General features: G+C 42.9%; 2 protein-coding genes across 3 annotated transcripts in view; both read left to right on the top strand.

The window, feature by feature from the left end:
- The window catches only part of GPATCH1 (G-patch domain containing 1), a 33,050-nt gene extending 18,722 nt beyond the window's left edge, over window positions 1–14,328 (top strand). For both annotated transcript variants that reach the window (XM_010950044.3, XM_010950043.3), the window contains exons 11-20: window positions 780–1,076; window positions 2,159–2,337; window positions 2,606–2,733; window positions 3,613–3,749; window positions 4,097–4,263; window positions 5,915–6,131; window positions 8,885–8,989; window positions 10,787–10,884; window positions 11,983–12,131; window positions 14,047–14,328. In XM_010950044.3, the coding sequence (XP_010948346.2) occupies window positions 780–1,076; window positions 2,159–2,337; window positions 2,606–2,733; window positions 3,613–3,749; window positions 4,097–4,263; window positions 5,915–6,131; window positions 8,885–8,989; window positions 10,787–10,884; window positions 11,983–12,131; window positions 14,047–14,077 (1,508 nt within the window). In that variant the 3' untranslated portion in view covers window positions 14,078–14,328. The remainder of the gene's footprint in view (window positions 1–779; window positions 1,077–2,158; window positions 2,338–2,605; window positions 2,734–3,612; window positions 3,750–4,096; window positions 4,264–5,914; window positions 6,132–8,884; window positions 8,990–10,786; window positions 10,885–11,982; window positions 12,132–14,046) is intronic.
- Window positions 14,329–15,467: 1,139 nt separating this feature from the next.
- Window positions 15,468–19,275, top strand: part of WDR88 (WD repeat domain 88) — a 35,613-nt gene continuing 31,805 nt past the window's right edge. Inside the window, exon 1 of the mRNA XM_010950145.3 lies at window positions 15,468–15,926. Within this exon, the coding sequence (XP_010948447.1) occupies window positions 15,600–15,926 (327 nt within the window). The 5' untranslated portion in view covers window positions 15,468–15,599. The remainder of the gene's footprint in view (window positions 15,927–19,275) is intronic.

Here is a 19,275-nt window from a genome sequence, read left to right as displayed (position 1 = left end):
GAAAGTCGTTTTCCCATTGAAATTGTTTACATAGTTTTATATTCCCAAACTGTGGGAATAAAATTGTTTGTTGTGAATGGCATACTCAACAGTGTATGAATCCTTTACTTCAGACTTGCTTTCCCACCATCAGTTTGAATTGTGTCATTAAAATTATAACCCCTGTCTTGAGTGCAGCAGTTTTCAGACTTTCAATAATTATCCAGGAATGAGGTGAAGACCAAGGCCATGTGTACATTCACTTTTCCTGCACAGCCTGGGAACGTGTGATTTTTTTTTTTTTTTGGCAGTCCTCTGGTGTTGATTTTTGGTTTCTTTAATGTCCGTCTCCCTTACTAGTGAGAGCAGGACCTCATCTGTGTTGTTCTCTTAGGCCCAGGCCTGGCAGAGTGGGTGCTCAGTGAGCATCTGGGACACGAGTGAGTGAGTGATGTGTAGCCGTGCTTGGAACCAGGGCGGGTCCTGGGCGGGACTGTGGACGTGGTGGCTGCCGCAGACTGGAGGTCTGGAGTCCACAATGTCAGGTTCCTTATTTTAGGACCACTCACTGGCCTGATAAACATCCACGGATTAACCTCCACTTTTGCCTACTGCGAAACAGGGGAGTCATTATTTTGTTACTGTCTAGTTCACAGGGATAATATGAGTACAGATGAAACACCAAATGTGAACACCTCCGATGACATACATTTATGACACTGAAAATGTGTGTAGAGAGAAATGTAAATACAGCTGTCTTATGATCCTTTTCATCTCTTCCTGTTACTGGTTTTATTTAGGTGCAACTACTTCAGTGTTAGAATTTCTATCCCAAAAAGATAAAGAGAGACTCAAAGAAATGAAGCAGGCAACTGAGCTCAAAGCAGCTCAACTGAAGGCCAGGAGTCTGGCCCAGAGTGCCTCGAGCAGCAGACCTCAGCCCTCCCCTCCGGACGTCGGACACCGCTCTTGGCACATGGTGTTGAGTGCTGGGACGGCCGCCACAAGAGCCAGCGACTTCAAACCTTTCGCAAAAGATCCAGAAAAGCAAAAACGATATGAAGCCTTTTTAGTAAATATGAAACGGGGTCAGAGAGGTGGGTGCTAGTCCTGGGCCTCCCACATCTCACTGGGGAAGTGTTCTTGCTGTTCTGGCCCTAGACCTGGAGTTAGAATTAAGGTGTCCTGCTCTGGCAGTTTCACTCTGTCCTGCTGTGAACAGTGTAAAGATTTCAGGCCCTGGCTCTTGACTGTAGAAAAGCAAGAACAATTAGCTTGTGTTTCTCTGTATCTCAGGCCCCAGAGATAGCTGTTTAAGTAGAGAACGTGCCTTGGCAGCGGCTAATGCTAGATTACAGACCATTTACTGTTTGCAAATGCTTGACTTCTGTGTAAAGGTTGCATTTCAAGTCAAGAGAACAAGGCCATTTCCCACTCCACCTTAAGAGCCTAACCATCTAGCTCTAAATCACAGTCTAAAATTTGACTTACAAAGATAGTTAGCTGTTGAACCTTACATGAGGAAAAAGTTGCTCTGTGATATATGAAGTAAACATGGCCAGATTGAGGCAAGAGATTGCTCTTATGCACCGTACTCCTTGTGAGAGCTTGTCAGCCAATTAGAGGGGTCTATTTTCAAAAGCAGATCTTTATATACTGTGCCTTAACTTTTTACTAACAATCCGCACCCCTAATGTTTACTTGTTAAATATGAAAAAGAGAGAGAAAGGAGTGTTTTCTGTTCAAGCTTAGGAATATAGTTGGGATCAATTTTCACTGTCTGGGATGAAATTACTTGCTTTGAAGGTGTAAGCAAGCATTAGTGCCCCAATATTTTTCTTTGTTATGTGCAGTAGACAGAATTCAATAAAAGCATCGTTTTGAGGGAGAGAGCAATATTACCTGCCAAGGTACCTCCCCACTGTGCTCTTCAAAACCAGGGTAAGGGGGGGTGGGGGTAGAGCTCAGGGGTAGAGCACATGCTTAGCATGCACGAGGTCCTGGATTCAATCCCCATTACCTCCTTCGGAAAAAATAATAAGCTTTATAAAAAGAATAGGATAAGGATTTGTGTTTCCCCTGGTGAAATCTGCAGGGATACAGTGGTGCCCACTAGATGGTCTCCTTTAAGTTCCCTGTTCTTCCTAGGAGTGAAGCAGTTTCTTGCTCTCTGTCATAGATGCTCTGGAACGTTGTCTGGATCCCAGTATGACAGAGTGGGAGCGAGGCCGCGAGCGGGATGAGTTTGCCCGGGCAGCCGTGCTGTACGCGTCTTCCCATTCGACCTTGTCCTCCAGGTTCACTCACGCCAAGGAGGAAGACGATTCAGAGCAGGTGGAAGTCCCTCGGGACCAAGAGGTCTGTGGCCACCCTTCTCTCCATGGTGAATTTTAGAATTAAAATACCGTATAGCCACATACGTTAAGTCCCTCAGCGAAAAGATCGGAATATACATGGCACTGTAGAATAAGAGATGGCCCTATGCTTTTCGCTTGCGGTGTACTTCAGCAAAAATGTAGGATTAACTGTTTTGACATATTGGAAGATGGTGTGAAAACTTCTAAATGGAAAAGTAGACAGATCAGTTGTGTGACCACTTGATGAATCAGATCCTGTCTTTCCCCAGAATGATGTCAATGACAAGCAGTCGGCTGTGAAGATGAAGATGTTTGGGAAGCTTACCCGAGACACGTTTGAGTGGCACCCTGACAAGCTTCTGTGTAAGAGGTTTAATGTCCCTGACCCTTATCCAGAGTAAGTTGGATAAACCTGCCGTTATATCAGTACTCCTTTCCCCATATTAAAGCCAACTTTCCCTGTACATACTCATTTAAATTCCCTTTTTCTTGACGAACTTACTTGTAAATGCTCACAGCAGCAAACTTGGCAGCTTTAACTTCTATTAATTTATTACTAAAAAAAAAAAATAACCAGACACCCAGTTGCAAACTTCATTCCGTATTGAAGATAATGAAACTCAGATATGTCAAGTTACAAAAACTCAATGCCTGTCTAATTTGCCACCTTTTTAATGATGCACATAGAGTCTAAATTTAAAGTGAGATTTATGTTTTCTGATGCTTTATACGAGTTCAACCCCTCCTTATTGGATTATAAATACTGCAAGAAAGCATACACAGTTGAATCAGAGACTTTGTCAGAAAATTGAGGTATATTTTTAGCAGTGGAACTTTTCCTTCACAGGAAAATCCATTTTCAGAGTTACATTCTAGCTCTTCCTATCATCAGAAAAAACTCATGGCTCCTGAAGTCAGACATTCCAAATTCTTAAATTGATTTGAGAAGCAAAAACTTTTTTTTTTTTCCTTAGAGAAGCAAAAATATTTTAAGGGACCTTTTTGGCCAAGTAGAAGAGCTACTGGTGAAAAATAGGAGATGGACAGCTTTATAGGAACTGGATTTTATCCTTACAGTTATTAAAATTATGTATTTGTTTTCAGTCACTGAATTTGGATTCTTATTTCCTTAACAAGAGCAGAAGTTTCTCTAAAACTCTTCAGCCACAGGTGAAATGATCAGGCAAGAGAAAAACTTTAGATGGGAGTCTTGTCATCAGAAATAAATAGTTGCATGAAAAAAAAATTATGTGTTTGTTTTCTCTTCTACCCCTAGTTCAACTTTAGTTGGCTTACCGAGAGTGAAACGTGACAAATACTCGGTCTTCAACTTTCTGACGATCCCAGAGACAGCTTCCTCACCTGCAGCTCAAGCATCAAGTGAAAAAGTTCCGCAGCGCCAAGGTTCCGACAGTGAGTAGGGCTTCCCCAGGTCTGAGTGGTGACCGTGGTCTCAACCCCTCGCCTGTCGGGAAGACCGAAGTAAAGGATCATCTAGTCCTAAGGGTACAAGTAGTGTGTACTTCCCCTCCTTTCAGAGAACTGTTCATGTGAATACATGAGCTCATGCTGAAATGGTCCACAGGTACACTTTTAGGGGTTGGAATTCTGTTTTAGCATCTGCCGCGTTCCCAACACCTTGCACAGTGCCTGGCCCATAGGAGGTTCGCTGACGTTCTTGGAATGAATTAAAGAGCCAAATGCAGAGCTTGCCTTTTGCTTCCTAATTCTGATGGTAGGTCAATGTCTTTACCTTTCAGAGTCAAGAAAACCATCCAGGTGGGATACATCTAAACAAGAAAAGAAGGAAGATTCCATTAGTGAATTTTTAAGTTTGGCTAGATCAAAAGTTGGTCCGCCTAAACAAGAGTCCGGTCCATCAGTAAACGAAGAGGAAGAGCACGTGACGGAATCCCTCCCAGATAAGGTACTGGGGGCTTTCAGATTCTCTTTGCCAGGCTGACTGTAGCCTTTGCCTTTCTCTGTGGCGATGCTTTGTTGTAATTCAGTAGCAGCGGTCAGCAGACTTTTCCTGTGAGAGGCCAGATATTAAATATTTTAGGCTTTGTGCACCATACCATGTCACAACTCTTCAGCTTTGCGGTTAAGTGTGAAAGGAATATGAAGGCAATATGAAAAACATAATCTGTGTGTTCTAATTTGTGTGTTTTGACTGTTGCATTTAATGTAATTTGTTGATATATTTGGATTTTGGTCTACAGTTTTATTATGTTTTCTGTCCCCTCTCTTTTTTGTTCCCCTCTTTCTCCTTTCCCACCTTCTTTTGTATTACTTGAATAATTTTTAGTATTCCATTTTAATTTATCGATTACATTTTTTACTCTGTATTTTTAGTGATTGCTCTGGGGATTACAGTACACATACTTAACCCTTTCACCGTATGTTTAGAATTGATATTTTACCACTTCAGGTGGAATGTACAGTCTTCACCATCCCTTTACTCTGCCTGCTGTATGTTGTTGTCTTATATGTCACATATATATGTACACTGAAAACCTCATCAGACAGTATTTTAATTTTTGCTTTCAATTGGTTGTTTTTTTTTTTTTTGGCTTTCAATTGTTACACATATTTTAGAGAACTGATGAGGAGATAATACTCTGTTTGACTTGCTTGGATATATACCATTTCTATTGTTCTTTTGACCATTTCTTTATTTTTTAAATTTTTTTTGGTGGGGGAGGTAATTAGGTCTCTTTATTTATTTTTAGAGGCGGTATTGGGGATTGAACCCAGGACCTTGTACCTGCTAAGCATGTGCTCTGCCACTTGAGCTATATGCCCTCCCCCTATTTTGACCATTTCTACTGTCACTCCTGAAGTCCCACGTTTCCCTCTCCTGTCATTTCCTTCTGTCTGAGGAACTTCCTGTAGCACTCTCTTTTAGAGCAGTTTTAACAAAGAAGTCTCACAATTTTCCTTCATCTGAGCATGTCTTGTATTTCATCTTCATCCCTGAAGGATGTTTTTGCTGGGTTTAGAATTCTGGGCCAGTTTTTTAGTTCTTCAACAATGTTGTGCCGCTTCCTTATGGCCTCATGGTTCCTGATGAGAAACCTACAGTCATTCTCACTGTTGTTCCTCGCCTTGTAATGACGTGACTTCCCTGGAAGATTTTCACCTCGTCTCTGGTTTTTAGCTGTTTGATAATGATGTTATCATCAGACAGGCTTCTGAAAACAGGACAGAAGCTCTGTGCTAGTCCCTACTGCATTTTTCTGGATTAATGGCCTACCTCCATGAGAGGCTTCAGCTCCTTCTTCTTCTTTTTCTTTTTTTTTTTATTGAGTTATAGTCATTTTACAATGTTGTGTCAATTCAGCCCCTTCTAAGAGTCAGCACGGTCTACAGTTGTTGAATCAGAAATGCCACAAAATCAAATGCCATGCTAGTGATCAGTGTTTAGTGAGGCAGTGTGTGTGTGGGGAGACCCATGTACATGAGCATACACATAAGTACATGTGCACGCGTGTCTGTGTGCGTGCCATGTTCTAGAACATTTGGCTCCTTTCACCCTTGCTTCTTCACTCCTGACTCTTATTTCACTGTTAATACAGGTGGTAAACAAAGGCGTGGATTCACAGACTGAAGGAGAAGGCAGCCGCCCATCCATGGACTTATTCAAAGCCATCTTTGCCAGCTCCTCAGATGAAAAGTCTTCGTCTTCTGAGGATGAGCAAGGCGACAGTGAGGATGATCAGGAAGGTACCAGGGAGGCCGACTTCCAAAATTCCCGGGAGACTGACCTGGTGGAGACATCACCTGTGGCACAAGGCATGTCATATATTTCAGACTTTGGGATCTAAAAAAGAAAACGATGATGTCTCTAGAGAAGCTGCTGCTTCCTTTAATGTGTAACTTTAAGCCAGGATAATTAGCAATTGATGATGCTTTAATCTTTTGTATTTTTTTAATTTAGAAAAGTTTTATTTATGTATAGTTGATTTACAATATTATAGTAGTTTCAGGTGTACAACATAGTGATCCAAAATTTTTATATATTATACCCCATTTAAAGTTGTTATGAAATATTGGCTATATTCCCTGTGCTGTATAATATATCTTTACAGCTAATTTATTTTACACATAATAGTTTATACCCCTTAATCTTTACCCCTCTCTTGCCCCTCCCCGCTTCTCTCTCCCCACTGGTGACCACTAGTTTGTTTTCTATATCTGTGAGTCTGTTTCTCTTTTGTTGTGTTCATTCATTTGTTTTATTTTTTAGATTCTGTATATGTGACAACATACAATATTTGTCTTTCTCTGTCTGACTTATTTCTGTATGCATAATACCCTCCAAGTCCATCCATGTTGTTGCAGAAGGCAAAATTTCATTTATTTTTATGGCTAAGTTAATTCCATTCCATTTTATATCTTCTTTATCCATTTATCTGTTGATGGACACCTAGGTTGCTTCCATATCTTGGCTATTGTAAATAATGCTGCTGTGAACATTGGGGTACATGTATTTTTTCTTTTTGTTAATTGATTGATTAAGTAATTAATTAATTTTTATTTGGGGGGAGAGGTAATTAGGTTTACTTAGTTATTGTTTTTGGTGGAGGTACCAGGGATTGAACCCAGGACTTTGTACATGCTAAGCATGCACTGTACCACTGAACTATACTTTCCTACCCTCTTGTGTGTCTTTTTGAATTAGAGGGGTTTTTTGGGGGTTTTTTTCTGGAAAAAAACCAGATCGCTGGAACTGGATTGTTGGATCATATGTTAGTTTTATTTTTAGTTTTTTGAGGAACTTCCATACTGTTTTGCACAGTGGCTGCACCAATTTACATTCCCACCAGCAGTGTATAAGGGTTCCCTTTTCTCTCCATCCTTGCCCACATTTGTTATTTGTGGTCTCTTTGATGATAGCACTTCTGACAGAAGTGAGGTGATATCTCACTGTGGTTTTGATTTGTATTTCTCTGCGGATAGCGATGTTGAGCATCTTTTCATATGCCTGTTGGCCATCGGAAAGTCTTTGAAAAATGTCTATTTAAGTCTTCTGCCTATTTTTTAATAGGGTTTTTGTTTTTTTTTTGATATTGAGTTGTGTGTGCTATTTATGTATTTTGGATATTAACCCCTTATTAGTCATATCATTTGCAAATTTTTCTTCCTATTGAGTTGTCTTTTCATTATGTTGATGGTTTCCTTTGCCGTGCAAAACCTTTTTAGTTTAATTAGGTCTCATTTGTTTATTTTGATTTTGTTTCCTTTGCTGTAGTAGACAGATCCAAAAAAATGTTGTTTGATTTATAATCTTTTGTATTTTTAATTAGAGTGGAGCAGAGTTCTTTTTTTTTTTTTTTTTTTTCTATCTGGCATAAATCCCTGGTATATTTTTAGGATAGCTGTGTTTGGTAATATTGATTTTCCTACTTATCCTAGTTGAGAAGAATTTTAAAATAGTGAAAATTTCATTAAAAACTAACTTTTTTTTTTTTTTTTAAACCTGGTTGGTGATGAGGTACCACGGTGAGTGGAAAACACTTGGTCATGAGGTATACAGGGTGCTTCCTGCCTTCCGCTTGGAGGGCACATTGCATGCTCTGAATCAGCCGTGAGATGGGCATTGCCTGGCACATAAGTAGCGCTTGGTAGATAGGGTCTGTCCTCACAGTGACCCTAACACTTGATTAGTAGTCTGTCCCACTTGTTCTGTTTACCCCAGCCAGGAGTTTTGGCACAAGGAAAGGAGAGGCGGTCTGGAGCTTGCAAGGGTGGGAGACTTTTCAGATGCTTGGGTGGGAGGACAGAATTTCCCATCTCAGTCTTAGAATGTTCTGCCTGCCCCTGTTAGTCAGTGGTCAGTGGTGGACTTGGCTATAACTTTTGAGGGCCTTACATAGATGTATAAAGTATTGTTTGTTTTTCAGTGATGGCAAATATCAGCCTATTTCTCTTCTCCATGGGGGAAAAAACACAACCTGTTTTTCATTACAAAGTCATATAATTACTTGAAAAGTTTAAAAATACAGAAATATAGAAAACTTAAGACTTTCTGAATCCCACGTCCCAGAGATAACCACCGTTAATGCTTTTAGTGCATATTTTCCCAGACTTTATCTCTTCTATCTGAAGACCTAATCATTTATTTTAAAAAAGGAGATTATTAATGTGAATATGATCATTTGTTTACATATATTCTATTTTTTCCCTCTTTGATAATTCATTTTGAGTGAAGTGAAGCCTTCTGAGCTAGGACATAGTCTTACATACATCCTGCTTGTTTGTAAGTCTCTATTCTCTTCAGACGGCCCTTCCTCGAAGATGCGTTTCAACCTTTTAGGCCTCAGGTGATGCGGAGTGTGTGCCACCCCCCGGGGACAGTCCCCAGTGCCCTTGTGTGACTGACTTCCCAGCTCAGATGTCTCTGAGATTGGCAGTCAGGTCGTGAGCTAGTTAAGCAAAATGGTGAAGAAAAGCACACGCTATCTGGTGGCCACAGACATTAACTGAAGACTCCAACACATTCACGTCTGGCACATAGATAAAATCAGTACCCTGGTGTCTTTCAGCTACTGAGCCAGCTCCCCAGGAGCCCGCGCCTTTCTTCCCGATTCAGAAGATGCAGGTCGATGCAGAAGAGTTTGGCCCGCGGCTGCCTCCCGTCTTCTGCCCCAGTGAGTCCAGAGCTCCTTGCGTCGTCCGTTTGTGTGGGCACCAGTCTCCCCTGAGATAAGACAGCCCGAACTGGGTCATTCTGTCCACAGACATAATCCAACACGAGGCCGACCAAATATATCCTAGCTTACCTGTTCTCAGACACATTTGAAAAATCATTGCTTCCACCTCATACCTAAATGATAATTGTTGCTTTACAGCCTGAGAGACCTTTAATTTTTTTTTTCTTTTTAACAGATAGGGTCCTGAGTATCTCAGATTTTGTCACTTACAGAAATAAAAAAGTAAAAATCTAAGACACAAAGATGGGGCAGGAATTGTAGGGAGAAGGCTATCCTGAGACTTTCCTATATTTGGCTCACATAGCAAATAAAATAAAACTAATCGTTTCAGAAGTAAATACAGCTCATCCTCCTCCCCCAATATCTGTTAATAACTTTTTTCCTTTCATAATATGTTTTATATTTTTTCAGGTAACATATCGTTCAGTGCCAGTTTAAATTGTCATTTCATGTTAAAACATTTAGACTGGTTTATTATCTCTTTGAAAGCTGAGTTAACAAATATCTAATAACATGGCCCAGATATATAAATGACATAAAATTCTCTTATCTACTCTAAAGTTTCCCGTAGTGACCACATATAAATATTGGTTTGGTTAATTAGCCCAACCTTCAAAGAAATGGATAAAAAGCAGAGAAGAGTAAAAAGTAGTAAGTTTTGAAAAATTGCAGTGAATGTATTTCTCATTTGCTTTAGACCTTTAGTTTAAAATAAGTGTGTCAGCCCTTGAAAGCTGTTATTTATGCCCATTTCCCAGACCGTCCTCGATACCTTTGTAATAGTTAATAACTTAATTTGGTCTGTGGGTTATTAAAGGGAAATCGTTTTCCAAAAACAAGCATTTAAAAAAAACAAAACCAACTTTGAGGAGGGTCAAATTTTGAAATATCTGACCAAACAATAGGGCTAGAAAATTGCAGTCATCTGTTAACTGGGTTTGGAAAATAATCCACACTTCCGAAAACCTTGGAATTTTTCTTTAGGTAGAAAAAAGTTGATTTAAGGATTTAACACTATTTCTACTATAAATGACTTTTTTTTGCTGGTTTCACTACCTGGAAATTAATGACCTGTGAAAATGTCTTGGTCAGAATTTGGAGGTAGAGAATTTAGACACATGCAACTTGCTTAGTCATTTTTAAGGATTACCTACAGTATGTTGTTTTGACGCTAGTATTTTTAGTGTTTCCACTTGTAAGGAAAATGCATGTAAAATGTACTTGTGTAAAGAGAGGACAGTGTGAGAGGAGCTGATATTTCTGTGCCAGATTCTGGGCTGTGGGATTCATGTGTAGAGTCCCAGCTCATCCTCTCTGGGTCCCTAAGAGGATAGGGGTTCTCTCTGTCCCCATGTTTTAGACGGGAAAGCAGACGTAGAGAGGGTTAGCAGCATGCAAAAGATCACAGAGCTGGTGACAGTCCTGGTCTGTCTCTGCGTTTACCTGAGGATGTTAAATTTCAAAAGGCTTGTAGGCATTCTGCTCTGGCTCTATCTTCATCTGACAGATAAGATTTTGGCCAGATACCAGTTGGATCACACAGGTCTTAGGTTGAGGTTTCTGGCAGTTTCTAAATATAGAGCTGCACAGTGACAGTGCTAATCTGCTTGTTGATCAGTGAGGCAGAGCAGGAGTTCTGCTTTAATGGTAAACGTCAGATTCCTGGTTCAGTAACTTAGCCTTTCTTTTCCCCTGTGGTCTCCAGTTCACGTCTTGATTACATTTGTGTTTCAGATGCTCGCCAGAAACCTGAGGTACCCCAAAAAGAGAAACATAAAAAGAACAAAGAAAAACACAAGACCAAGAAAGAGCACAGACGGAAGAAAGAGAAGGTGAGTAACTTCTGGGTGTGCGGGGATCGGTGTGTGGGGTCCGCTGCCCCTGCTTCTGTCATCCAGACAAGTCCCCAGGAGTGGCTGACGAAGCCAGTGGAAGAGTATCTTGTGGCCAGGATGGGACACACAGGTCTCTCTACACCTTGACAGAAATGTTGATATTCAATGTAAACCCCTCGATTTTCAGAAAAACCACCTTCTTTCAGACAGAATATTTTAATTTATTCAGTTGTTCTTTAAACATTTTTTGTGAACATTATAAAGTAGGGGAAAAGGACATTTAAATATTTTAGAGTAATGGTTATTAAATAATAAAACAGTATCAATTATCATTCAGTATTAAATGAAGGTATTAGTTGGAACATTTCTCAACTACTTTGGCACCATTACAAATAGAGATTTGGGTCCGTAACTTGCCATTCGAAGTGATGGACGCTTGAGGGACACTGTTGCCATCCCGTCTCCACATCCATGTCTTCTTCTATGGCACCGGCTTTTAATTCGGTGAATGTTAGTGCTGGGAACCCGGTAGAGTTGATTAGAAACAGCTCCATTTTTGGCTACCAGAAAAAGGATTCTTGGGGATGGAAGATGAGGGAAGTTCTCCTGCAGGGAAAGGGAGAAAACCGGTGCTGACAGGTTTGAAAACCACACTCATTTGTTTCTCACCAGCATGTGTGCTGTTCTCTGACCTTTTACCAGTTTCTTCCTTGTGCTTTTCCAAGGAGCTGGCCATCCTCGTATGTTGTTTATCACACACACCCAACAAAATGGAGCAAGCAGATTTGTGGGAGGTGGCAGGGTCACCCTGGATGAGGTGTCCCAGTGGGGTCCTGCCTACGCCTGCTTGGTTCTGCTGTGTCCGTCGCTGGAGGATGAGTTCTGTGAGCGTGGGCACAGTGGAGTGTGCGCACAGCCGTGTGTCCTGGTCTGTCCCATGCTGGGCTAAAGCTCCCCCCAGTGGGCTTCTCCGTTTTTGTTTTGGAAAGACTCCAGCCACCAAATGCCTCAGTAGCCTGTCATTGTGCTGAATTAGGGAGGGAGCCACCCATTTGTTCCCCTTATTTATTTGTGTGTTTATTCATTTATTTTCAGAAAAAGAAACACCGGAAGCACAAACACAAAAGCAAGCAAAAGAGCAGAAAGTCAGAGAAAAGCAGTAGTTCTGAGAGCACGGACAGCAGTGACAGCGAGAGTGAGGGGGAAGGGACTGCAGACCTGTCACCCCAGGAGCTGCTGAGACGGTAAGGCGACGGGAGACAGCGGGCTTTCAGAAACCTCTCAGAGGCTCCCTGAAATCTTGATGTGTTTGCTTAGAGGCAAATGTCAGAAACGATACATTTGTGTATTAACTCAGCTTCTTTAAAAGTTAACTTTAGATTGCATAAGTAATACGTAAATATATTACTGTGAAAAATCAAATCTTACAGATAAAGCTGAAAGTGGCCCTTGACCAGTTCCCCAGACCCCTCTTCTCTCCACAGTAACCTCTGGCATCAGTTGCTTTGTAACTTTCAAGATTTTTTTTTGCACACACACACAATTTTGTTTCACATTTTAATTATAAATAATACAATTTTATGTAGCATAAACCTGTAGGGAATGAACATTTAGAATGAATAAATACTACCAAATTGTTTCCCAAAATGGGTATATCCATTTAAATTATGAAAGGGAATGGTGGTTATAGCTCAGTGCTAGAGTGTGTGCTTGATATGCACGAGGTGCTGGGTTCCATCCCTAGTGCCTCCATTAAGGGGAAAAAAAAGAAAAAAGAAACTCTAAACAAACAAAAATTCTGAAAGCACTTTATTATCAGTTGCACACAGTACAGAGATGTTTGTCAGCGTGACAGGTGAAGATGGCATCTCGTCTTCGTGGTGTTTCCCAGGTCAGGAATGAGGCTGAGCGGCCTGTGTATCTCAGCCTTTGCCAGGGTCTTTTTTTGTGAATAATGTGCTCATGTCCTTTGCACATGTCTTGTTTTCTGTGAGGTTGTTTCACTGGTTTTTAGGTACTGTTTTACTGATTTTTAAGAATTAAAACAATAATAATTCTGTACATTTATCTTTTGTGTTTTAGCCTATTACCTGTCGTATGGTTTTTAACGGTCTTTGTTGAACAGAAGCACCTGGCTGGATCTTACTCTTGGCCAGGGCCCCTGATGCTTTGTTTCAGTGACAGTACAACCTGGTTCTGGTTGGAACTGCAGCCTGCCCCCTCCAGCCCCTCCCCAGGAGACACTGGTCTGCATCTTGTCCCTGTAAGTTAGCTTTGCCCATTCTAGAGTTTCACAGACGTGGAGGCATACAGTTAGCACACTCTTTAGTGCACTCCCATCGTAAGTTCATGGCCCCATGCAGTCTCGCTACCTGAATATACTAGATCAAGGAATAAACCAGCACCCCAGAAGCCTCCTCCCACTTACCATCCCTACCCCCACCTCCACCCCCAGAGGCAACCACTCTCTGGCTTCCCTCACCGCTGATTATTGTTGCCTGTGTTTGGGATTTATTTAAAGGAACCATGTACCATGAACTCTGCTGCATCTGGCTTGTGAGATTCCTCCGTACTGTCATAGCAGCAGCCCCTGGTTCCTCCTCATTGCCGTGGAGAATTCCTTTGTGGGATACACCACAGAGTATTCATTTATTCCGTAGTTGGAGGCATTTGTTTTTCCACTCTGGGGCCTTAGGGCAAGGGTCTAGAGCCAGTTGACCCAGCCGTACCTGATGAGTGGAGGCGCCATGAACATTCTTGTGTGCACAAAGCTGAGACTGCAGACTGACAGCTTGGGAGCTTTTGGTCCTGGAGGAAACATGCTCTTTGTTTTTTTTTTTTTTTTTTTTTCTTTTTTTTTTTCACGTATACCTTCCCAAAGGTATACATGAGATAGGTGAGTGAAACCAGGACTAGAACTTGCTTTTTTTTTATAAATGGGTCTTAATATGAGATGTGAGTGAGTCTCTATGTGTGTTTTGAGGGGAACAGAATTTTAAGAATGCAGATTAAATGGTGCTTTCTTTCATGGTGTGTGGTCATCCTCTCTGTATTTTGTGGCACTTTGGCGCAGGGAGAGGCCTAGCATTCTTGGCCCTAACCAAGCTGTCTGGTTTTCCAGTTTGCGTTTAACTTTCCTTCTCTTATTTTCTTTTCCAGGCTGAAGCATCTCCCACTTAGGAGGCAGTAATTGAATTCTACCCTGGCCTGTGCCGATACCAGATCTCCTCCAGGATGGAAGCTCATTGACTGCTCAGTTAATACATTGTACAGATTATATTTATATGTAAATTCATGCTGTAAAACAATTTTTTAAAACCTTGACATTTCAAAGCCTGCCTTGGAAGGTTGCAGAAATTGATTTCTATTTTTAACCTCAGTTAGTGTCAGAGGAAAAAATTCAGACTGTACAGTTTAATTAAAATGGAATTTTTCATTTTCTTCTTGATTTTTCATTTCCTGAAACTTTAAAAAAGAAAAGTGAAGGCTTTTCTTGGGTTCTGTTGTGAAGAAAGCTGAGTCCAGATAAGGACAGTCGGACTTACTTGAGGACTTGAGTGAGACGGAGGTGGCCGCTTTCCCACTCCTGCCGTTTTCCTGGGGTGCATGGTTCCTCCCTCTGGTGGTTGATGCTGGTGACCTGGAGCCCCGTGTGGCACCAGGATCCTGGCAGGCAGCCCCAGCCTCTCAGGGTAGATGTCACCAAAGTGTCTGAGAAAAGCACAGAGACCAAGAGCAGGAGTTTGGGCCCGCTCTGCAGCCCTGGGTCCCTGCTCTGCAGCTCTGGGTTCCTGCCCTGAGGCTGCCTCATCTGCACTGAGGAGACCTTTGGAAAAAGTGAAGTGCAGGGGTTTTTTTTACATTATCAAACTAACATCATAGAAAGATAAAGCTGAAAGTGGCCCTTGACCAGTTCCCCAAACCTCTCTTATCTCCACAGTAACCTCTGGCGTCAGTCGCTTTGTAACTTTCAAGACTTTTTTGCCCAACCACACACACACACACAGGTACACACACGTTTTGTTTCACATTTTAATTATAAATAACACAATTTTATATAGCATAAATCTGTAGGGAATGAACATTTAGAATGAATAAATACTACCAAATTGTTTCCCAAAGTGGGTATATCCATTTAAATTATGAAGGAAGGAAGGAAGGAATTAAATGAGAAGGAAGAAAATCACTTCTACTTCCACCACGTGGAGATGACAACCTTTGCTACTTGGGAATAATTCCATGCAGTCTTTCTAGCATTGGAGCTGCTACGCAACCGGAGGTGACATTTTGCTCTCTGATATTCTCATTGGCGCTGTGACAGATATTTCCCTCATGCTCTTAAGTATTGTGTGTCCCAGCCCCTAACAGCTGCATCTTAATTAACCCAGGGCACATTCTATAACTTGTGGACCACTTCTCCGCGGTGGACATGAAGTGGGTTGGCCAGGAGCCCCTACACAGGTAGAGGACACACAGATCGTCCTAGGAAGGGGAGCCAGGAAGACTAGGGGATGCGCCGCCAGTTTCACACTCTTGGCCTCATTCCTTTTGTGCCTTGAACTCGAAGCCCACATTTCCGGTGGGTAACGGCGCTGCGCATTGAGAGGAGATCGCCAGGCCCAGGCAGGGCGCATGCGTCCCAAGGCGCGGCACGGGGGCGCAGGGGCGTGGGCACGCGGCTTCACCGTTCAGGGGCAGGCAGGGGATCTGAGATGGCCTCCCAGCCGCAGGACACCCCCAGCTCCGCAAAAGCCCAGAATGAGGGCGGGAAGACAGTGCTCCAGAGAAGTGACGTGCAGCTGTCCTTCGTCCTTACCCGCGACGGCGTGCATCAGCCCCGCAAGGTGCCCTGGGTGACCCTGGTCAGGGCCTATGGCCACTTCAAGCTGTCGCTCTCGGAGGCGAAGCGGGGCCGGCAGCTGGCCTCACTTAACCCCCTGGCCTTGGGCAGTGACTCAGCACAGCCTGAAAATCAAGCTATGTCGGAGAAGCTCCAGGGTGAGAAGACGTCTTGGGGTGACCACGAGCCCCTCTCCAAGGTCAGAACCGCCTCCAAGGGGAGGGGGTGGGGCTTGTTTCCAAAACGTGGGGATGGCTCAAGAGCCAGTGGGGGACCTGGGAGGGAACCATCTGGCTTGCTAGGACCTGGGCCCAGTCCCCTGCCTGAGGCACACCTAGTGAGCAAAGTGGCTGCAGGGGTAGGGGCAGCTGGAGGAGAGGCCAAGTGGCCTCGGGTCCTCGCTATAGTCTCTGGGGAAACCATCCTTGGTGAGGAGGATGGCGTTTTCAGTAGGGACCCTGTCCCAACCCAGACCCTGTGGGCCCTGGATGAGCCTCCCAGACGTCCCCGTGGTTACACTCCCAAGTACATGCCCCAGCGTCAGCGAAGGAGCCCTGTCGCCCGTGAGGCAGAGCACCAGAAGCAACAGAAAACCTAGAATAACAGTCATAAAATACAAAAATAAAAACCTAACAACACTATTGCATTCTCAGTGATATTTGAGATAAAACGAAGGCTGGTGGCTGGGAAGAGCAAATAACCTGTGAACAGAGAGAATTGTTGGGAATGAAAAGAGAATTTTCAAACCAAAGTCCTCCATGGAGGTTTTAAAATTAGAAACAAGTTTATGGGATTCTTTGATAACTCAGAGAAAAAAATATAAAGGAACAATAATTATGAGAGAAAAGGGGGATGTAGGGAAGATCCAGAAGAACCAAAATACATATGAGAAGTGTTGGAGAGGGAAAGAGAGGGAGCAGGGGGAGGAAGGAAACAAGAAAATCTCCCTGGGCTCATATGGAAAGAGATGGTCAAGTTCAATGCCAGACTGGAGGGAAACAGAACCTGCAGGTGGTGAATACCTGCACTGCAAGGAGAGGAGCGAGGCTGTCCCCAGTGCAGATGGAAAAGCCTGGGATCAGAACGCGATGGTGGCTTCTCCAGCTGCCAGAGGACCTCGGAACAGAGTCCACAACTGGGACTGTGGCTGCCAGCCCCTGCAGGAGGACATTGGGTTCTCCACGGGGAAATCTGTTTGAAGAGAAAGCAGTGTGTGTCAGCTCTTGGCTTGCTTTTATTGGTGATATTTATTCTGATTTTTAAGTAAAATTGAATAAGAGCATAGGAGTTGTATTTTATTTCCATTCTCCATAGAACACCCCCAAGATCCAAATTCAATAGATTTGTTAGTTTTGTTTGTTTTTACAAAAAAAGGTTTGTTTTTACAAGTAAGAGTCTCCCTAGCACTCCTGCGCCCCCCCCAGCAACCCCCTTTCCTTCTACAGAAGCAACAAATGTTTCTAGTTTCTTCTATATCCTTAGAGATACTTTATGCACGTATCAGTGCATACATGTAAATTCTACCCCCTCCCTTTTTTATATACAAATGGAAGCATACCTTAGACCTTTTCTGCACCTGGTTTTTAATTTTTTAACTTATTTTGAAGATCTTTCCGAATCAGTAAAGAAGCAGCTTTCTTGTTCTTTTTTACGGAGAGCATTCCACTGGCTGGTCATCCCCCCAGGGTGTATTTAACCAGTCTCTGACACATGGACATTAAGGTGACTTACGATTTTTTTTGGCCTCAGTTTTTTTTTTTTCCAGGGATGGGGAGGTAACTAGGTTTATTTATTTATTTATTTATTTATTTATTTATTTATTTATTTATTTATTTATTTATTTATTTATTTAATTGAAGTACTGGGGATTCAACACAGTACCTTATGCATGCTAAGTATACAGTCTACCACTGAGCTATCTCCTCCTGCGCTGGCCTGAGGTTTTTATGATCCATGAGGTTGGCAGAAGTTGAGAAGGTTTTTTTTCTGGGAGGAAAGGGTGTGACCTAAGTGTTGTCTACCTGTTCAAACTGCTGGTCCCTAATAAAGCCAATAGAAAGACATTTTCTAAAGAGCTGCAAAGACTCAGAAAGGATGCCTCTCTTTGAGGAAAAAGTTACTCAAGGGAGCAACCTGGTGGGAGAGGGTATAGCTCAAGCGCTAGAGGGCATGCTTAGCATGCATCAAGGTCCTGGGTTCAATCAGTACTGCCTCCAAATATAAATAAATAAACTCAATTACCTCCCCCTCATAAAAAAAAGAGAGAGAGAGAGAGAGAGAGAGAGAGAGAGAGAGAGAGAGAGAGAGAGAGAGAAGGGAGCACTCTGGCAAACAACAAAAAATCAGAATTAAGGATTCTAAAAATAAGAAATTCAGTAAGAGAAAGCAATTTAGAATAAACAGAGGGAAGCTGTGGTTGAAAACAGTCCACTTTGGAGATGTTTGTACAGTAAAGTTAACGCGGTGTAGAACATGTTAACAAATGATCGTTTGAAATGAAGGTGCACAATGCAAGAATAATAATGTTCCAGATGACTTCATCACAATCTTTGAGATGCTTTGCTAAATGATAAGCTTTGTCCTTGGTGTTAAATAATGCACACGCACAAGAATGTGTTTTAAAATAATGGGCTCAAAACCTCTCCCTGGCTTCCTGGCACCTTGAAGAGGAAGTCCGGAGACCTGACCATGACCCTCCAGGCCACTTCGGCTCTGGCTTGTCTCTCTCTCCTCTTCCCTCTGACTTGCTGGCCTTCAATCCTGTCTGGTCTCCGGGGTCCTCATTGTTCCCCACCCAGCGGGGTGCGGGGTGGGGGTCTCCTTGCCCTCCGTCTAAAGCAGCGCTCACCTGGCTCTTCCACGGCTCTGGCCCTGACCTGGCACCTCGTGCCGCCTGTGGGTGGCCGGGCGCACCTCCCACCCTCGCCCCCCTGCAGGCAGGAGCCAGTTCATGCCCCGCGGTCCCGCCCGCCCGCCTGGCGCCCTCCGGGGCTGGAGTCTGTCTGTGCTCCGGGTTCCCGCTGCACCGCAGCGCCTCGATCAAGCCCGGCCAGGGAGGCGCTCGGGCACACTTGTAGAACAAGTGGTACACTACAGATAGCTTTAAAAGAGCTCGCTGTTTTGTTTTGTTTTGTTTACAAAAGTAGGGCTGCGGGCTCACGGAGGCACCTCTCCTCTGTGTGACCCGCTGTTGTCTTTGGCAGTGTAACCTAATACACTCCTTTACTATTCTCAAAAATAAATAAATAAATAAATAAATAAATAAATAAATAAATAACTGACTGTCCGATATATGCCATTTTTGTCAGGGTCTCGGAGGATATACTGTATGTGGAACTTCTCTCCACGGCTCCTAGTTGGGGGTCTCTCTCCCGAATGGACCCCGAAAGTACTCTGCGCAGAAAATCTGAAAGGAGGACCTAGAAAGGTCCTGAAGCGGGTGGTGGGATTCCCTGCTCTTGCTGCTCGTTTTCCCATAATATAGTTCTGCTTTTGTGATGACAAGGAGAACGAAAGCCGGAGAGTTTTGCCTAGAGGCGGAGGTAGCT

Source organism: Camelus bactrianus, chromosome 9 (genome assembly GCF_048773025.1).
Source record: "Camelus bactrianus isolate YW-2024 breed Bactrian camel chromosome 9, ASM4877302v1, whole genome shotgun sequence".
Lineage (NCBI taxonomy): Eukaryota > Metazoa > Chordata > Mammalia > Artiodactyla > Camelidae > Camelus > Camelus bactrianus.
The sequence above is the reverse complement of the archived record's forward strand: the minus strand, read 5'-3'. Positions and strand labels throughout refer to the sequence as shown.